Source organism: Urocampus carinirostris, chromosome 15 (assembly GCF_059441175.1).
Source record: "Urocampus carinirostris isolate Australia breed hairy pipefish chromosome 15, RoL_Ucar_1.0, whole genome shotgun sequence".
NCBI lineage: Eukaryota > Metazoa > Chordata > Actinopteri > Syngnathiformes > Syngnathidae > Urocampus > Urocampus carinirostris.
Window position 1 is genome coordinate 30,857,596 of NC_142363.1, and position 13,692 is coordinate 30,871,287.

Sequence of the window (13,692 nt, forward strand, 5' to 3'; positions counted from 1 at the left end):
AGAAAAGACAGGTTTGTGGTTATCCCTTTAATCAGTATATTACCAACAATAACTTAATGCAGAAAATGAATTAATTTGAATAAGAAAATGTATTATTCTACTTAATTATATTTGCATGTATTTTTTCCTTCTACAGTGAACGTCCAAGCCACTTAATTTTTGAACTTTTCTTATAATAAACCTCATTCAAGTCGAGCAACTCAGTATCTCACAACAAAATGTTGATTAACAATATATATGATATAATAAAACTCATGTACAATATAACATGTTAAACTACATAAATAAACACGTTTGGTGTAAGATTATTTTGTATTTTATAAGGGAAAATACAACATTTTGTAAGGGCGTGGAGCTTGACAGGTATGGTGATGTCTATTTTATTGTGATAGACCTGCGTCACTTCCGCTTTTCAATTTTGGCGACTTGTTGCAACGGTCACTTGAAAAAACGCGAGACCGACACTGGTCACGCGAACGTGAAGGCTATCCTGCCACTGATTGGACAATAACCTAATTAATATTCAGTAGCCAATCGCCATTTGTTGAACTGTGACCACACCCCTTTTCCCAAACCCTAGCTAGCAGGTTTCTTGAATCCCCCCTCCTCCCCACTGCACCCACCCCTTCCTTCTCGGCTGTCCACCCTTTTGCTAGTCGCTACCTTCCCCCCCTCCACCGAAGCCTTGTGACGGCGTAGCTAGGCCGACAAAGTCCGGGACAGAATGGTAAGAACCGTCTATGGACGGAACCGGCGAGTGTGTGACGGCTACCGGCTTCCAATTCGTAGCGTGTGGGTTCGGGCGCGCGTGTACGTGGGCATGTGTGCCGTTGAGTGGCGGCCAGCGTGATGTTAGCCAGCATGGCGGCCAATGCTGCTTTACTTATGGAGTCAAAACCGAACGTAATTCGACTCGTTGTCGGAGAGGCGCTTTTAAAAAACTGCACTTTTATCAAGTTTTCCCCTTTGTAGAGCGGCGGCGTTGTGGTTCCGGCCCACACCGGGTTTTTAGGCCGTTATGCCCCGGGGCGGCCATTTTAGCCCCGTTAGCCACGCTGGGTTGGGCATGTCTCAAATTAACCTCCCAAAAAGTGTTAAATCCCGTTACATATTTGGTGAGTCAGACTTTTAAAATGTCAGCAAGGAGGTTTTATTGGTATATTTAAGACGTTTGGAGAATCTTGGAAATTTTTCACTAGTTCACGTCAGGCCAAGGCCCAATATGACGGTCCTGTGGGCCTGACCCGGTCCGAAGGAACTCCAAAGTTTAGTTGGGATCTGCACTGACCGCACCCGTTTTAATGTTTTCAAGATATACTTTTAGAGTATTGAACTTTGTAGTTTGATAGTAAAAATATATTAATAAACCACACGCCTTGGGTAACCAACTGAGTAATATTTAGTGCCTCCTTGTGGTTAAAAAATAAATAAAATACAGTAATAAACATTGTTTAGAATAATATGCATAAATACTTGCGCTATCATACACGTTATTGATCAAGACATTTGCATTACTTTTCATAGAACCATACACAGGGTAGGATATCGGGATCATGCTAATATTTTAGTCCTGCAGTCCAAATTATTAAAATTGGATGATTTAGTGAAATGTTTCACTTCACAACTGCTATTTAAGGTCAACAAAAACATAGTGCCAGAAAACATCCAAAAATGATTCATTCGGAAAGAGGGAAATTATAATTTAAGGGGCTGTAGTAAATTCTAAATCCCAAAGGTGAGAACAACCAGGAAAGGTCTGTGTGTGTGTGGAGTCAAACTTTGGAACAATTTACAAGACGAGATCAAACTATGTCCAACTATTCACTTGTTCAAATTTAAATAAAAGAAAACATTACTGGCGGAATACAGAGATGAAGAAAATGAGTAATTGGGGTATTGGAAATACTGCATTTACAACTATAGTTAACTTTGTTGTATGTATTTATTGTTATCATATTTGTTATTAATATTATTGCTATTGTTGTTAATATCATTGGTGTAAGTATGATAGTTAGTGACTAGTAGGATTATAAAGCTAATAGATGGGTACGACGATGATTAGTGTATAAAATGTGTGACTATTGTTATTATAATTATTGATATCTGACCTATGTAATGTGTGTATCCTTGAGATTGTGTTGTATTTAGACACAAAAGAGGAGCTATCTGTAAAATGTAATAGGGAAGATGAAGGGGTGGGGAATATAAGTGTCTGCTTCATACTACCAATTTTTGAACATGTTATGTTAACATTATGTTGTTGTTGAGTCATTGTTTTTGTCCTGTTTTCATTTTATAATTTTCGAAATAATTTTCATTCATTCATATTGGAATCCCTACCTATGTTAAGCATCTTGCTGCTGTACTGTTTAATTCGTATTAGACATTGCAGAGCCATCTAGTGGTCACATAACACACCAGGGCTTGAAAAAAGTGATTAGGATACTTTTTTGAGTCATTTTTACAAAGCGTCTTTAGGCATACGTATTTGCACCGGTAGTCAATGTTCCAGTAATCCCTCGTTTTTTGTGGAAGTGATGTTCTAAGAAGGACCAGCAAAGTCAAAACATTTTATTCATCAAGTCTTCTATACCTAAGAAAAAAAACAATGCATAGTGAAAAGCATTTGCTTAACAAACAAACGTATTACAATATACACTGTAAATGTCATTTCTAATAACTCCCCTACTATTATAATTTTAAAAATAATATTGCTGCTATATTGCACGACTGTACTGATTCAGGACATGATTAAATGAACTTCAGATGATATGTGTCACTATCACGTGGATAAAAAAATGTGGCGTGAAAATAACATTCCATAAGGCAAATAAAAGTACTGTACGTACACAAATAACTTCTGTTGTACAATTATTAAAAAAACGTACTATGTTGCACTACTCATTAGTTATGTGAAATGATTTGTTGACCAACATGGTCACTTGTGCATATACAGCAACTTTCTTTAGGAAACTGAATTTTACAGCAAGAAAGTGAACAATGCACTTATGATATTCGTGTGATGATACACAATCATTGTATTTTTGCCAGTTTTGTTTGGCAGGCCTTATTAAATAATAAAGATCCATTCTGAACGTTTCCTAACAATCCATGTCAGATGATGATTTCTCACCATCATGTGGACGTTGCTGGGAAAACAAAAATGTGGTGTGAAAATGCTTTTATCTTGAGCATGTGGAGAAATAAGAAAGTCTCTTGAAAGATATGAACGCATGGTCGATTGATTATCCAATACACCAAAGAGTTGTTTCTTTCGTCGTGCTTTTTTGCGTTTATATTTTTCAGGGCGACTTTGTGAGTAAAACGGTGTGATAATGAGATTAATTACAAAAAGGCATTCGATTTTATCTGTATCACTAGTGGTTAGGTTTCGGCACTTTCACCGCCGTGGCCCAGGTTCGATTCTTTTTTTTTTCGTGCAATGTTTTGAGAATGTGGTCAGCGACATTGTTGGATTGATCAATCATTGCAATAGTACATACTGTGATTGTATATTATTCACTAATAACTATGGTACCTCTTACTGTAGCTTTAATCCTTTGTATTAAAAGTAAATGACAAAAAAATCTTTCTAGGGGGTGCGTCTTATAATCTTGCGTGCTTTATGTGTTGAATACAATTTTTGGGTTCATTCATAAATGGTTACTGTACATAGAAGCATTTAATTGTAATTTAAATTTCAGACTTTACTTACCATTTTCATGTCTGTAAGGCGCCCTTTGGAATTCCTGGCAAATTAGTTTTTGGGGTGCGCCTTTTAGTCCGGAAAATCTGGTATTTACGTTCACCTCAGTTGCGATCTTCCCCACAAAAACCCGGCACACGTTTTTTTTGCAGGCGTCAGGCGTGACCGTAAACGATGAGGTCATCAAGGTGTTCAACGACATGAAGGTGCGCAAATCGCACCGGTCGCCGGAGGAGGTGAAGCAGCGCAAAAAGGCGGTGCTCTTCCGCCTCAGCGACGACCGCAAGAAGATCATCGTGGAGGAGAACAAACAGATCCTGGTAGGCGACATCGGCGAGACGGTGGACGACCCCTACGCTTGTTTCGTGAGTCTTCTCCCCCTCGACGACTGCCGATACGGACTCTACGACGCCACTTATGAGACCAAGGAGTCCAAGAAAGAGGACCTGGTATTCATCTTTTGGTACGTGGTCATTTAGTTGAGTAATGCTGTTGCAATTTGCTGATCAGTTTTCCTTATTTTGCTTTTCTCTAGGGTCTGTACGGTTGCTTGAAATCATTGCAAATGCTTACATTTTAATGTTGTCTTTTCAAGGTTGAAAGGTGTTTGAATTTTGGGTGAAGTTTTATAAATGCTTCAAACTGTTGCTGTGATTCTCAATAAGTCTGCCTGAAAATGACGCCAACAACCCTTCCCTCGTGACTAACGGACGCTGGCATTAGTTTGTACGGCAATGTCCTATGACGCGTGCCCACGAGAACAGGTTTATGCAACACCTAAACAAGGCACTATTGAATATGGATTCGAGCAAGGATTAGGTATCAATTCAAGACATTTAGTATGGGCCATGTAAATGGGGGTGCCGTTTCCCAGTAAATTTCAATGGGAATAACTTCCTGCAACCCAAAATGTAAGCTACATATTACTGTTAGTTTTACCCAACTCTTTTATGGGGAGAGATTTCTCTTAAAAACAAGTACAGTATATTTGCGATTTACTATAAATCTAAAAATCATATTTCTAAGAAAATGCACACCGGGGATTAAAAATCAATATATATCACAGATAGGTTTGCGGCTCTGCAAAATAAATGGTTCACACTGGATTACTTTAAATGCAATTTGAAAATTGTCTTTGAAAGGCTTAAATTTGTTCACGAAAAATGTGTCTGAACCCTATCCTTCGCTTGCTTTCTCTGCTTCCTTCCTTCCCTTGATTCTTTCTTTTGCATCCTTTCATTGCCTTTGTCCTCACTTCTCTGCCTTACTTCCCTCATGTGCTTCCTTTCTTGAGAGCACAATGATTTATGAAGAATTAATTAGGACTCGTATCTTATTATATAAATGGAAATTCCAGGTAAAGGAATTGAAACCGTGTTTTAGGAGTACTGAGAACTGTCCTGCGATCATTTTTTCTTGAGTAAATCCTTAAGAATTAGATTGTGTTAAATTTTGGCAAACATTTTCATAACTTTTAAGACTTAAGTCAGGGCTCTCAAATTTGCGGCCCTCAAGATGATTGTTTGGGGCCCATGCCATTATATGAAAGCTTAATGTGTGTGAGGCCAGCGTGAGGTGGATATGGATGCTATCTCATTGTTAATTAGTTGAGCATCGCTCAAAATTTACATGCTAATGTTTGAGATAAATGTATGTTCGCCCTGCAATATGATTGGCTAACTACTCCCACTTTTTACCCACGGAAGTGTGTACACATCAGACAATACCTTTCAACCTGATTCGATCATTTTTAGCAAACTGCTCACAAAATATCTTATTATTTAAATGGGGAGCAAGGGGCTGCCAGGGTGTGTAAGGAATTTAAGCTTAAATGACATTTGCTGCATCTTGCATATAACCTTTGATGAGTTTCTGCCTTTGAAAACTCTATGCGGCTCAACCTCACTTAGATCTTTCTTCTGGTGTCCCCCAAGTAAATTGAATTTGAGACCAGTGACTTTACCAAAACCTCCATATGACTTAAAACATCAGTGGAAGACTGCTCATATTAAATCAACTGAAATGAAATTCGAGGAACCTACTAAAGAACCACCTCAGTTACATTTTAACTTTAAAGATTAGGACGATGGTGGACTTAATAGGTTTACAGTCCAACTTCCATCTTTGTGTAACTTAATTTCGTTGCCTTTACATTTGTAGGAACTCTTAAGAACCACATGGGTCTTTGTAGGACTTATTGAGGAATATTTTGCCACTTGAGGATTTGATCAGAACCATTTAATGGAATGACAAGACTGTCAAAACCCTTGAAGTGAACTTAATTAGAAAATGGAAATTGAGCAGAACCTAACCGAATCTGCATACTATTTCGAGTTTGATAGCTCGATTCAATGGGGGGTAAATTATACATTTTAAGACCACTCGGGCTAGTACCTCATGAAAACTTCTCTAATGTTAGCAAGCCCTTAGTTTGAAAGTGACCTGCATTATCTGGCAGAAACTACTTTTTGAAGGACAACAAATTAATTACAAGCACTTAAGCTTAAGTAAACGTTAATAAATCAAGTTTCACTGGTAGGGAACTAATTACAGCTTATTTCACTTTAGAAGAACCTCATTTGGGTTTGATGGAACCTCATTAAACATGTTCTAACACTGTGAACCAAAATGATTACAGCAGAACTCTCGCCAGCTAGGCTTTGATTTTGTTGGAATGTTGTTTGACCAAAATGTACACACAGCACCGATGCAACAGGAAGTGCCCTTGTCCGGGGCGTGACATTTCCTGCTTGTTTTCCTTACAGGGCTCCTGAGGGTGCACCCCTCAAAAGCAAGATGATATACGCCAGCTCCAAAGACGCCATCAAGAAAAAGTTTACAGGTGAGAACTTCTTGTTCTTGTTCTTTTAACAATGGCAAGATACAAATCACCTAATTGTACTTGTTGGAAACAAATTTATTTTTTATTCGGAATATGAGTGACAACCAGAAAGTAAACATAGACATAGAATAATCACAAGGAAAAGGGGAAGAAATCACATGGTTTTTATTTATTTTTTAAGGGAACATGTGTCTTATAACCAAAATAGACTCCTATTGTACGACCAATGAACATGCTCAGTGCCATTGACAGCAATGAATGTCAATCCTGAATTTTCTTTTAAGGCAGTTCAAGTCACTCAATTTTATTTAGAGTTCTGATTCAATTCCTCTAAAATGCAATGAATAAGGTAACCAAATCCCACACGTTATGTTTTTTTCACCACATTAGTTTCCCCTTATTGGCTATTAAATATGGCTTATAAACACAAAAACTAAACTGACCAAAGAGCTGTGTGAGACATTTATTTTAAGCCAGCGGTCACAGATGTGGTGTAGGCACCAGGTAGCCCTACCAAGAACACCCTAGAAGCCCACAAACCACTTCTAAAAATAGCTCACCAGTCATTGTGATCTTCCAAAAATTTAGATTTATGACTGGTGATAAGTTTATGCAGACGCTCAAAATAAGGAGAGGAGACCTCAATGGATTTTGAACTTGCAGAGAGTACAGGGAGAGAAGCCTTCCAATAAGAAGGTAAACACCCTTTTTTAAAGGTCCTCACCTGTGCTTTTTCTTATTATTACATCTGGATTACATAAGTAAAATGCCCAAAGTGGTGTGGGTATCAAAAAGCAGCATTGTGATTGGCAAATGGTGACACTGATGTAATTGTAAAACCAAACTGTAATAATGGTCCAAATAACAAACTGGCATTCTGCAACATTTCTTTTGCATATGTCCAACATTAAAACAGATTAAACTTAATAACTAGCATGATGTTTTAGTGATTGCCTGTAATGAATAAAAATCTGTTAATAGCATATAAGTAACATGTCATAATAACAGGTTATTTGAGAAAGGCATATCAAACTGGTAGCTCTTCACACTGAACTGTATCAAAAAAAAGAAGATAACCGCTTAAAAAAGGTTGTTGACAGATTTCTACTGTAATGACCAAAGAAAACAAGTCAATCGGAGAAGAATGTTGTCCAAATGAAGCTCGTCAATGGGGCTTCAACTAACAACTTTTAACAGTCGACTCGTCAGCGTCTATTAAACCAAGTATTTTAGACATCGCATAACATTTTTCTCTTATACAGCATGAAGTTTATTTTATTACGTTGAAAATGATTAACTGAGAAATGGGTAAAATAGAAAATGGATATTGTATTGAACATATTGAGGATTCAGACAAAAATTAAAACTAAACTGCAAAAAAAAGTAAATGGGTGTAGTGCTGGGGCAGGAGAGACATAAATCCATGAATAAACCTGTGAATATTTTTACGGGACAGACGAATACTACCTTAAAATCAAGTAGTTGTTTTTTTTAGTCCTGTTAACCAAGAACAGGTTAATTAGCAGCAGTAGGACAGTAAATAAAACAAATATTATGTGCATTTTGCGAGTTACATTGAATGGTCAACTGAAAAGTCGGTAACAAAACAGCTTGGTGATTTTCATGAGTTTGCAATCAAACGGTTTTAACTGATGTTTGTTCTCCAGACTGCATGGATTTCATTTCAAATGTAGTTTATGTTGACACCGCCATTTCTGCACGTTTTATGTTATGGTTTGGGACGCAGACACGATTGAGCATGAGGGACTCTCAGCAGAGATTATTCATTTCGAGATGTTTAACTAGACGTGTCTGCAGCAATTGCCGACTATTTCTCGAGTCATTTATTTTTGGTCGACCACGTTGCCTAATCGATGCAGCCCAACTTGTCAACTAACTTTAGGTGCCAAAAATGACAAAAGGTGGATTTTGCACAAGACTTGAATGTTTCCGTATCGAGCGATTTGCTGACGATACGTCCCGTAATCATCTTAGGCATCAAGCACGAGTGGCAGGTGAACGGTCTGGACGACATCCAGGACCGCACCACGCTGGCTGAGAAGTTGGGCGGCAACGTGGTGGTTTCCCTGGAGGGCAAGCCACTGTGATGCCGACACGCCGTGCCATCCCAAAACCACCCGAGCCTGCCAGAACAACAGCACCGCCGCTTGCCGTGTGTGTCTGTATCATGAAGGAGTTGGCGTCTGTAGGCCTCATTTTCTTATTTTGCTATTTTGCCTGTTTTTCTTTGTGTATTTTTGCCCCCCAAAATGAAGGAGAGCTCATTAACATAAAATATGCAAACCCCGCCCATTTGGTTGCCACCTGACTTGTTGACCCCGCAGAAAAGGTCATCTTCGAGTTTTGCCAAAAAGACCTCCACCTTCCGTTGCGAGGCAACATTGTTCTTTTCTTTTTTTTTTTACGTGACTTTAATTTATTCTCGTTTGTCGCCGGGTGGCTCCACTATGCATCGCCGCACGATTAGCTCTACTTTGGTCGCCTTACATTTTGCTTTGAATGTAACCGCCACTACATGTAGTTAGTGCACTCTCGATTTTGGAAAAGCAAACACTACGGGAAGCAGATTCGAACCCAAACCCTAAAATCCGATCCCGGTGAGAGATGACCAAGAAATCGCCCCACCGCCCACCCCCACAGCGACGACTAGAACGCGACAACATCCGCAGCCTTACAGTGGAACCGTGTTTGTGACCTCACAGGAAGCCACTCTGCAATAAAAGCCGTGGCCCCGCCTCCTGTCTCATCTGTGCCTCCTTAACACTGACTCAAACCGCATCCGTGAGCATTATGAAGCGCTTACGAGCCCCGGGTAGATCCCAGAGTAGCCCGGTGACATAAATCCAACTACAGTAATATTACTTAAAATAATGCAAAAATGAGACTGGTATACTGCTTTGAAAATACTTAAAAAATGCCACTAAAAATTACCCCTGAAATAATCTTTTTAATACAATATTCCGACAGAAATGCTCAAAATCTACTACAGTAATCCTGAACAAACAACTAATATGTGAAATGCAAATATTACAAAAAAAAAACCTTAAATGCCACAAAATACTATGGGAATCCTACAAAAGTACTACAGAAATGCTCCAAAAACCAACTACAGTAATACTGAAAATACTACAAAAATGTGAAATGGAAATATTAGAAAAAAAATTATATAAGCTTGATAGATACTTTATTCATCCCCGTAGGGAAATTCACACTTCCAGCAGTACCCTTGTGTTGAAAAATAAAATAATAGAATAAAAGATATAGAATACAAAAATACCCAAAATAACTTGATATAAAGTATTAAAGTAATGCTACGGAAAATACACACTGTAATCAGAAATAGGGTAATATGTAAATGTGGGTTTGGGGTTTTGATGTGCGCTTTAACTCCCCCAGGTGGAGTTAAAGAGCCTCATGGCATACAATGGGAATTCTACAGAAATGCTACGAAAAATAAACTACAGGAATACTGCAAAATACTACACATACTACAAAAAAATACGAAATGGAAATACTCAAAATACCACAGAAATATTACAAACTACTATCAAAATACCCCATAATAAAACAATAGTTAGACTATCTACAAAACTACATAAATATTGGTTGGTTGGATCCTTTAACCACACAGATTGTAGGGGCACCATTTTCTGCGGTGTATCTAGGGCAAGCACAGCCTGGTGGTGCCCATCCCTCTCCAGGCCAGCATATGGTTCTGAGATGAGGACCTTTCACGTGTTAAGCGGATGTGCTAATCAATGCAATCAAACTGTGGACCTAATTTTTTTTTTTTTTAATTGTGAGCGTCTCAAAACCAATTCGATGTAACTGTTATTTTTCAAAACAAATATAAAGATAACATAACTAGAAACTAAATATGAATACAATTATGACTCACAACACATGGTAAGCTTTCTCTCCTGGCTTTGATCTCCGGCAAAACTAACATAAAATGCGACAGACACCAAATGAAAATAAATCCTAACAGCTTGCCAACATCATTTTGCCTTTCCATGTGTTCCGTTACTCCCCAAGCCTGCACAAAATTTAGTCCTTTGATTCATATTTAGTTTCTTTTGTCTTTTATTAGCATATTTGGTATTGGAGTAATCCAAAAGTAATTGAAAGTAATCAAGTTAAAGTAACCCTACCCAACCCTGCCAATACGGCCCGCAACCAGTTCCCAACCCCCGCTTTAACCGGTGGAACTCGACATGAAGTTCCTGCCAACAGCTGAATCCGGACTTCCGGTGCGAGGCGTGTCACTTCCGATTGGAGGCACATTCCTGCCCTTAGATGGAGCGAAAGGAGCTGAGTCTTGTGCCGAGAATGTGATCCTGGTTTGTTCTATTTGCGTCCGGGTGACGGCCCAAAAAGCAACACAACACATCCGAGCTTACAAGTTGAGTCACCACTCTCAATTAAGCGTCATTAGCTTCACGTAGCATAGCAGTATAAAATTAGAATCGTCCTTATTGTCAGTGTAGAGAATGTTGTCCGCGACGACATTAGACGTGGCACTCCAGCAGCAACTGAATCGTTTTTTTAAAGGGACAGTGTATTTTTAAGCGCAGTATTTCCCAATGCATACTCACAAACTACTGCCATTTTTCTACTTAAAAAACGCCCACTGCTTGAAAATCAAAAGTAGTCAAGTCATGTTTATTTGTATAGCCCTTAATCCCAGAGTCTCAAAGTGTTGCACAGATCAAAGACTAGTGCAAACTACAGAGTATTATGACACCATGCCCTGATCTAAAACCTACATGAGGGCAAATACACATATTATCAAAATATAGGTTATTCATATGCTATAGAGTAGAAGTGTGTTTTAAGCTCAGATTTAAACATTTCCACTGAGGTTGCAGATCGAATCTCAGGGGGAAGAGCATTCCACAGCATCCGGGCCCTGATGGAGAACGCTCTCGAACCTGCGGATCTCTTCTTGGCTCTTGGGATCACTAGTAGACCAGCGTTTTCAGAGCGAAGGCTCCGGACGGGAACACGGGGAAATTAAATCTGAAAGATGAGGGAGCAAGTCCATGCATGATTTTGTATAATACCAACATAACCTTAAAATCACATCTTAAGCTAACAGGGAGCCAATGCAGGTTAGCTAAAATCAGGGTCATGTGATCAAACTTTCTGGTCTCAGTTAAAAGCCTCGCTGCAGCAATTTTTACCAGCTGCAGGCTCTTGATTTTGGACTTTGGGAGACCGAAGAGTAGTGCATTACAGTAATCAAGACGGGAGGTAACAAACGCGTGAATTATAATCCCCGCATCAGACTGGGACATTATGGGGCAAATTTCAGCAATGTTGCGAAGATGGAAGAAAGCTGTTCTAGTAATATTCTTAACGTGTGTTTGAAAGGACAGATGGGGTCAAAAATGACACCTACATTTTTGACTGAGTCACTCTGGGTGACATTACATTTGTCAATGTTCAGAGACGTTTTTGAGAACAAGTCACGACATTTAGATGGACCAATAACTAACATTTCGGTCTTTTTAGAGTTAAAGCGTAAAAAGTCGAGTGACATCCATTCTTTTATCTTAGTGAGGCAGGCCTCCAAATTTCCACAGTTTAGTTTGGCAGATTCCTCCATCGGAAGATATTGTTGAATGTCATCTGCGTAGCAATGGAAACTGATATTATACTTGCGAATAATATCCCCTAATGGAAGCATGTAAATGCTGAAAAGAAGGGGGCCAAGTACTGAACCCTGCGGAACACCACAGGTAACACTAAAGGGCTCAGATGTCATTTCACCATATTTAACACAGTACTTCCTATCTGAGAGGTAGGATCTGAACCATAAGAGAATAGTTCCTGAGAGACTCAGCTAATCACTGGAAGAAAGCAAAGATACTGAATAATGTCATGTTATTTTCATTTTGAATTTTTTTTGCAAAGATAAAATTGGGCAAGTTCTTACGCCACACTAGACAAGATCTCTCACCACTTGAAATCATTAAAAAAAGTAGCATTTAAATAAAAACGACGTTTGGCATCGAAAAACAAGGTGTTAGTCTTTAATAAACCAGGACCTATTATATGGGTTCCCGATTGGATATAAACTTTAACTACCGAGGCAAGTTTTATTTTGAAAACCGTCTTTCGATAGTACAGTCCAGCTTCCTGCTTTTCGCCTCTAACGGAAGTGGATCATTCGTTTTAACTGCAGTTCTGCGCATGGCCAGCGGATAGCGCTATGATAAAAAAATGTTTTCCACCAATTGAAGTAACTTCGAAAGTATTTAGGAAAACTTTCTGAGCAGCTCGTATACAAATGGTAAGATTTTGGAAACAAGTTTCGTATTTGTGGAAGATACAATGACTTTTGTGGGATAACTAAATGTGAGGATAAAACCTACAATTCACACAATGGCCTTCTTATCACATTTTTGGGGGAGTCAAAATGGCGGAATGAAACTTGCAGTGTTTAATTTTCAGTCTTCAATTAGACGGCGTTTCCTCTCAAAAGAGTATTTAATTCAACAAATTCAAAATTATTCTATTTTAATTGTTCATGGGAAACACTTCATGTTACTTTATTAGTTTATTTATTTATAACATCAACAATTATAGTGTGACACAGCCGTCTTAGACCAATCTAGTTTAACTGCGAATTGTTATTATCCCGTTAAAATAATAATTGTGATTTTTTAAACTTTTTTGTGCATTTTAGATACCCAAAATATCAATAAAACTTGTACATATGTAACCATAAACACCCCTAATATCAATATGTGTTGACAACCACAAATAACCCAAAATATTTGCTCAAACGTGTACCTAAAACGGAATATTTATTAAAATGTATAGATAGAGATTAAAAGAGGAGTGTGTAGTTTGAGAACTCTTAAATGTTATTAGTAGACATTTTTCTGTATTAATATGGGCTAACTATGCCCAACTTAGTTCAAGGAACCCTTACATATTTTCCCCACTGTGCGCATCTGCTTTTATCATATTTTTAGGAAAGCTGTTCGGGGCGGAAAATATTAGGTTGAAGGAATGGGAAGCACGGGAGTGAGGCGGAGAGCGACTTCACACTCGTCCCCGAGTTTTTTTATTTCGTGAAAGAAAATGTCAAAATTAAGAAAAGGAAGATACAATC

General features: G+C 38.4%; 2 protein-coding genes across 4 annotated transcripts in view; both read left to right on the forward strand.

The window, feature by feature from the left end:
• The first annotated feature begins 558 nt into the window (after positions 1-558).
• Positions 559-9,304, forward strand: cfl2 (cofilin 2 (muscle)). The gene is made up of 4 exons (XM_088354367.1): positions 559-727; positions 3,859-4,169; positions 6,472-6,548; positions 8,544-9,304. Exons 1-4 carry the CDS (start codon positions 725-727, stop codon positions 8,654-8,656), a joined length of 504 nt encoding a protein of 167 aa, XP_088210493.1. The 5' UTR covers positions 559-724; the 3' UTR covers positions 8,657-9,304.
• Positions 9,305-12,744: 3,440 nt separating this feature from the next.
• snx6 (sorting nexin 6) overlaps positions 12,745-13,692 on the forward strand; it is a 40,363-nt gene continuing 39,415 nt past the window's right edge. Inside the window, exon 1 of one of the 3 annotated variants that reach the window (XM_088353968.1) lies at positions 12,745-12,864. In XM_088353968.1, coding sequence (XP_088210094.1) covers positions 12,862-12,864 — 3 coding nt within the window. In that variant the 5' untranslated portion in view covers positions 12,745-12,861. The remainder of the gene's footprint in view (positions 12,865-13,692) is intronic. The other 2 variants (XM_088353972.1, XM_088353970.1) reach the window with 2 other exon arrangements.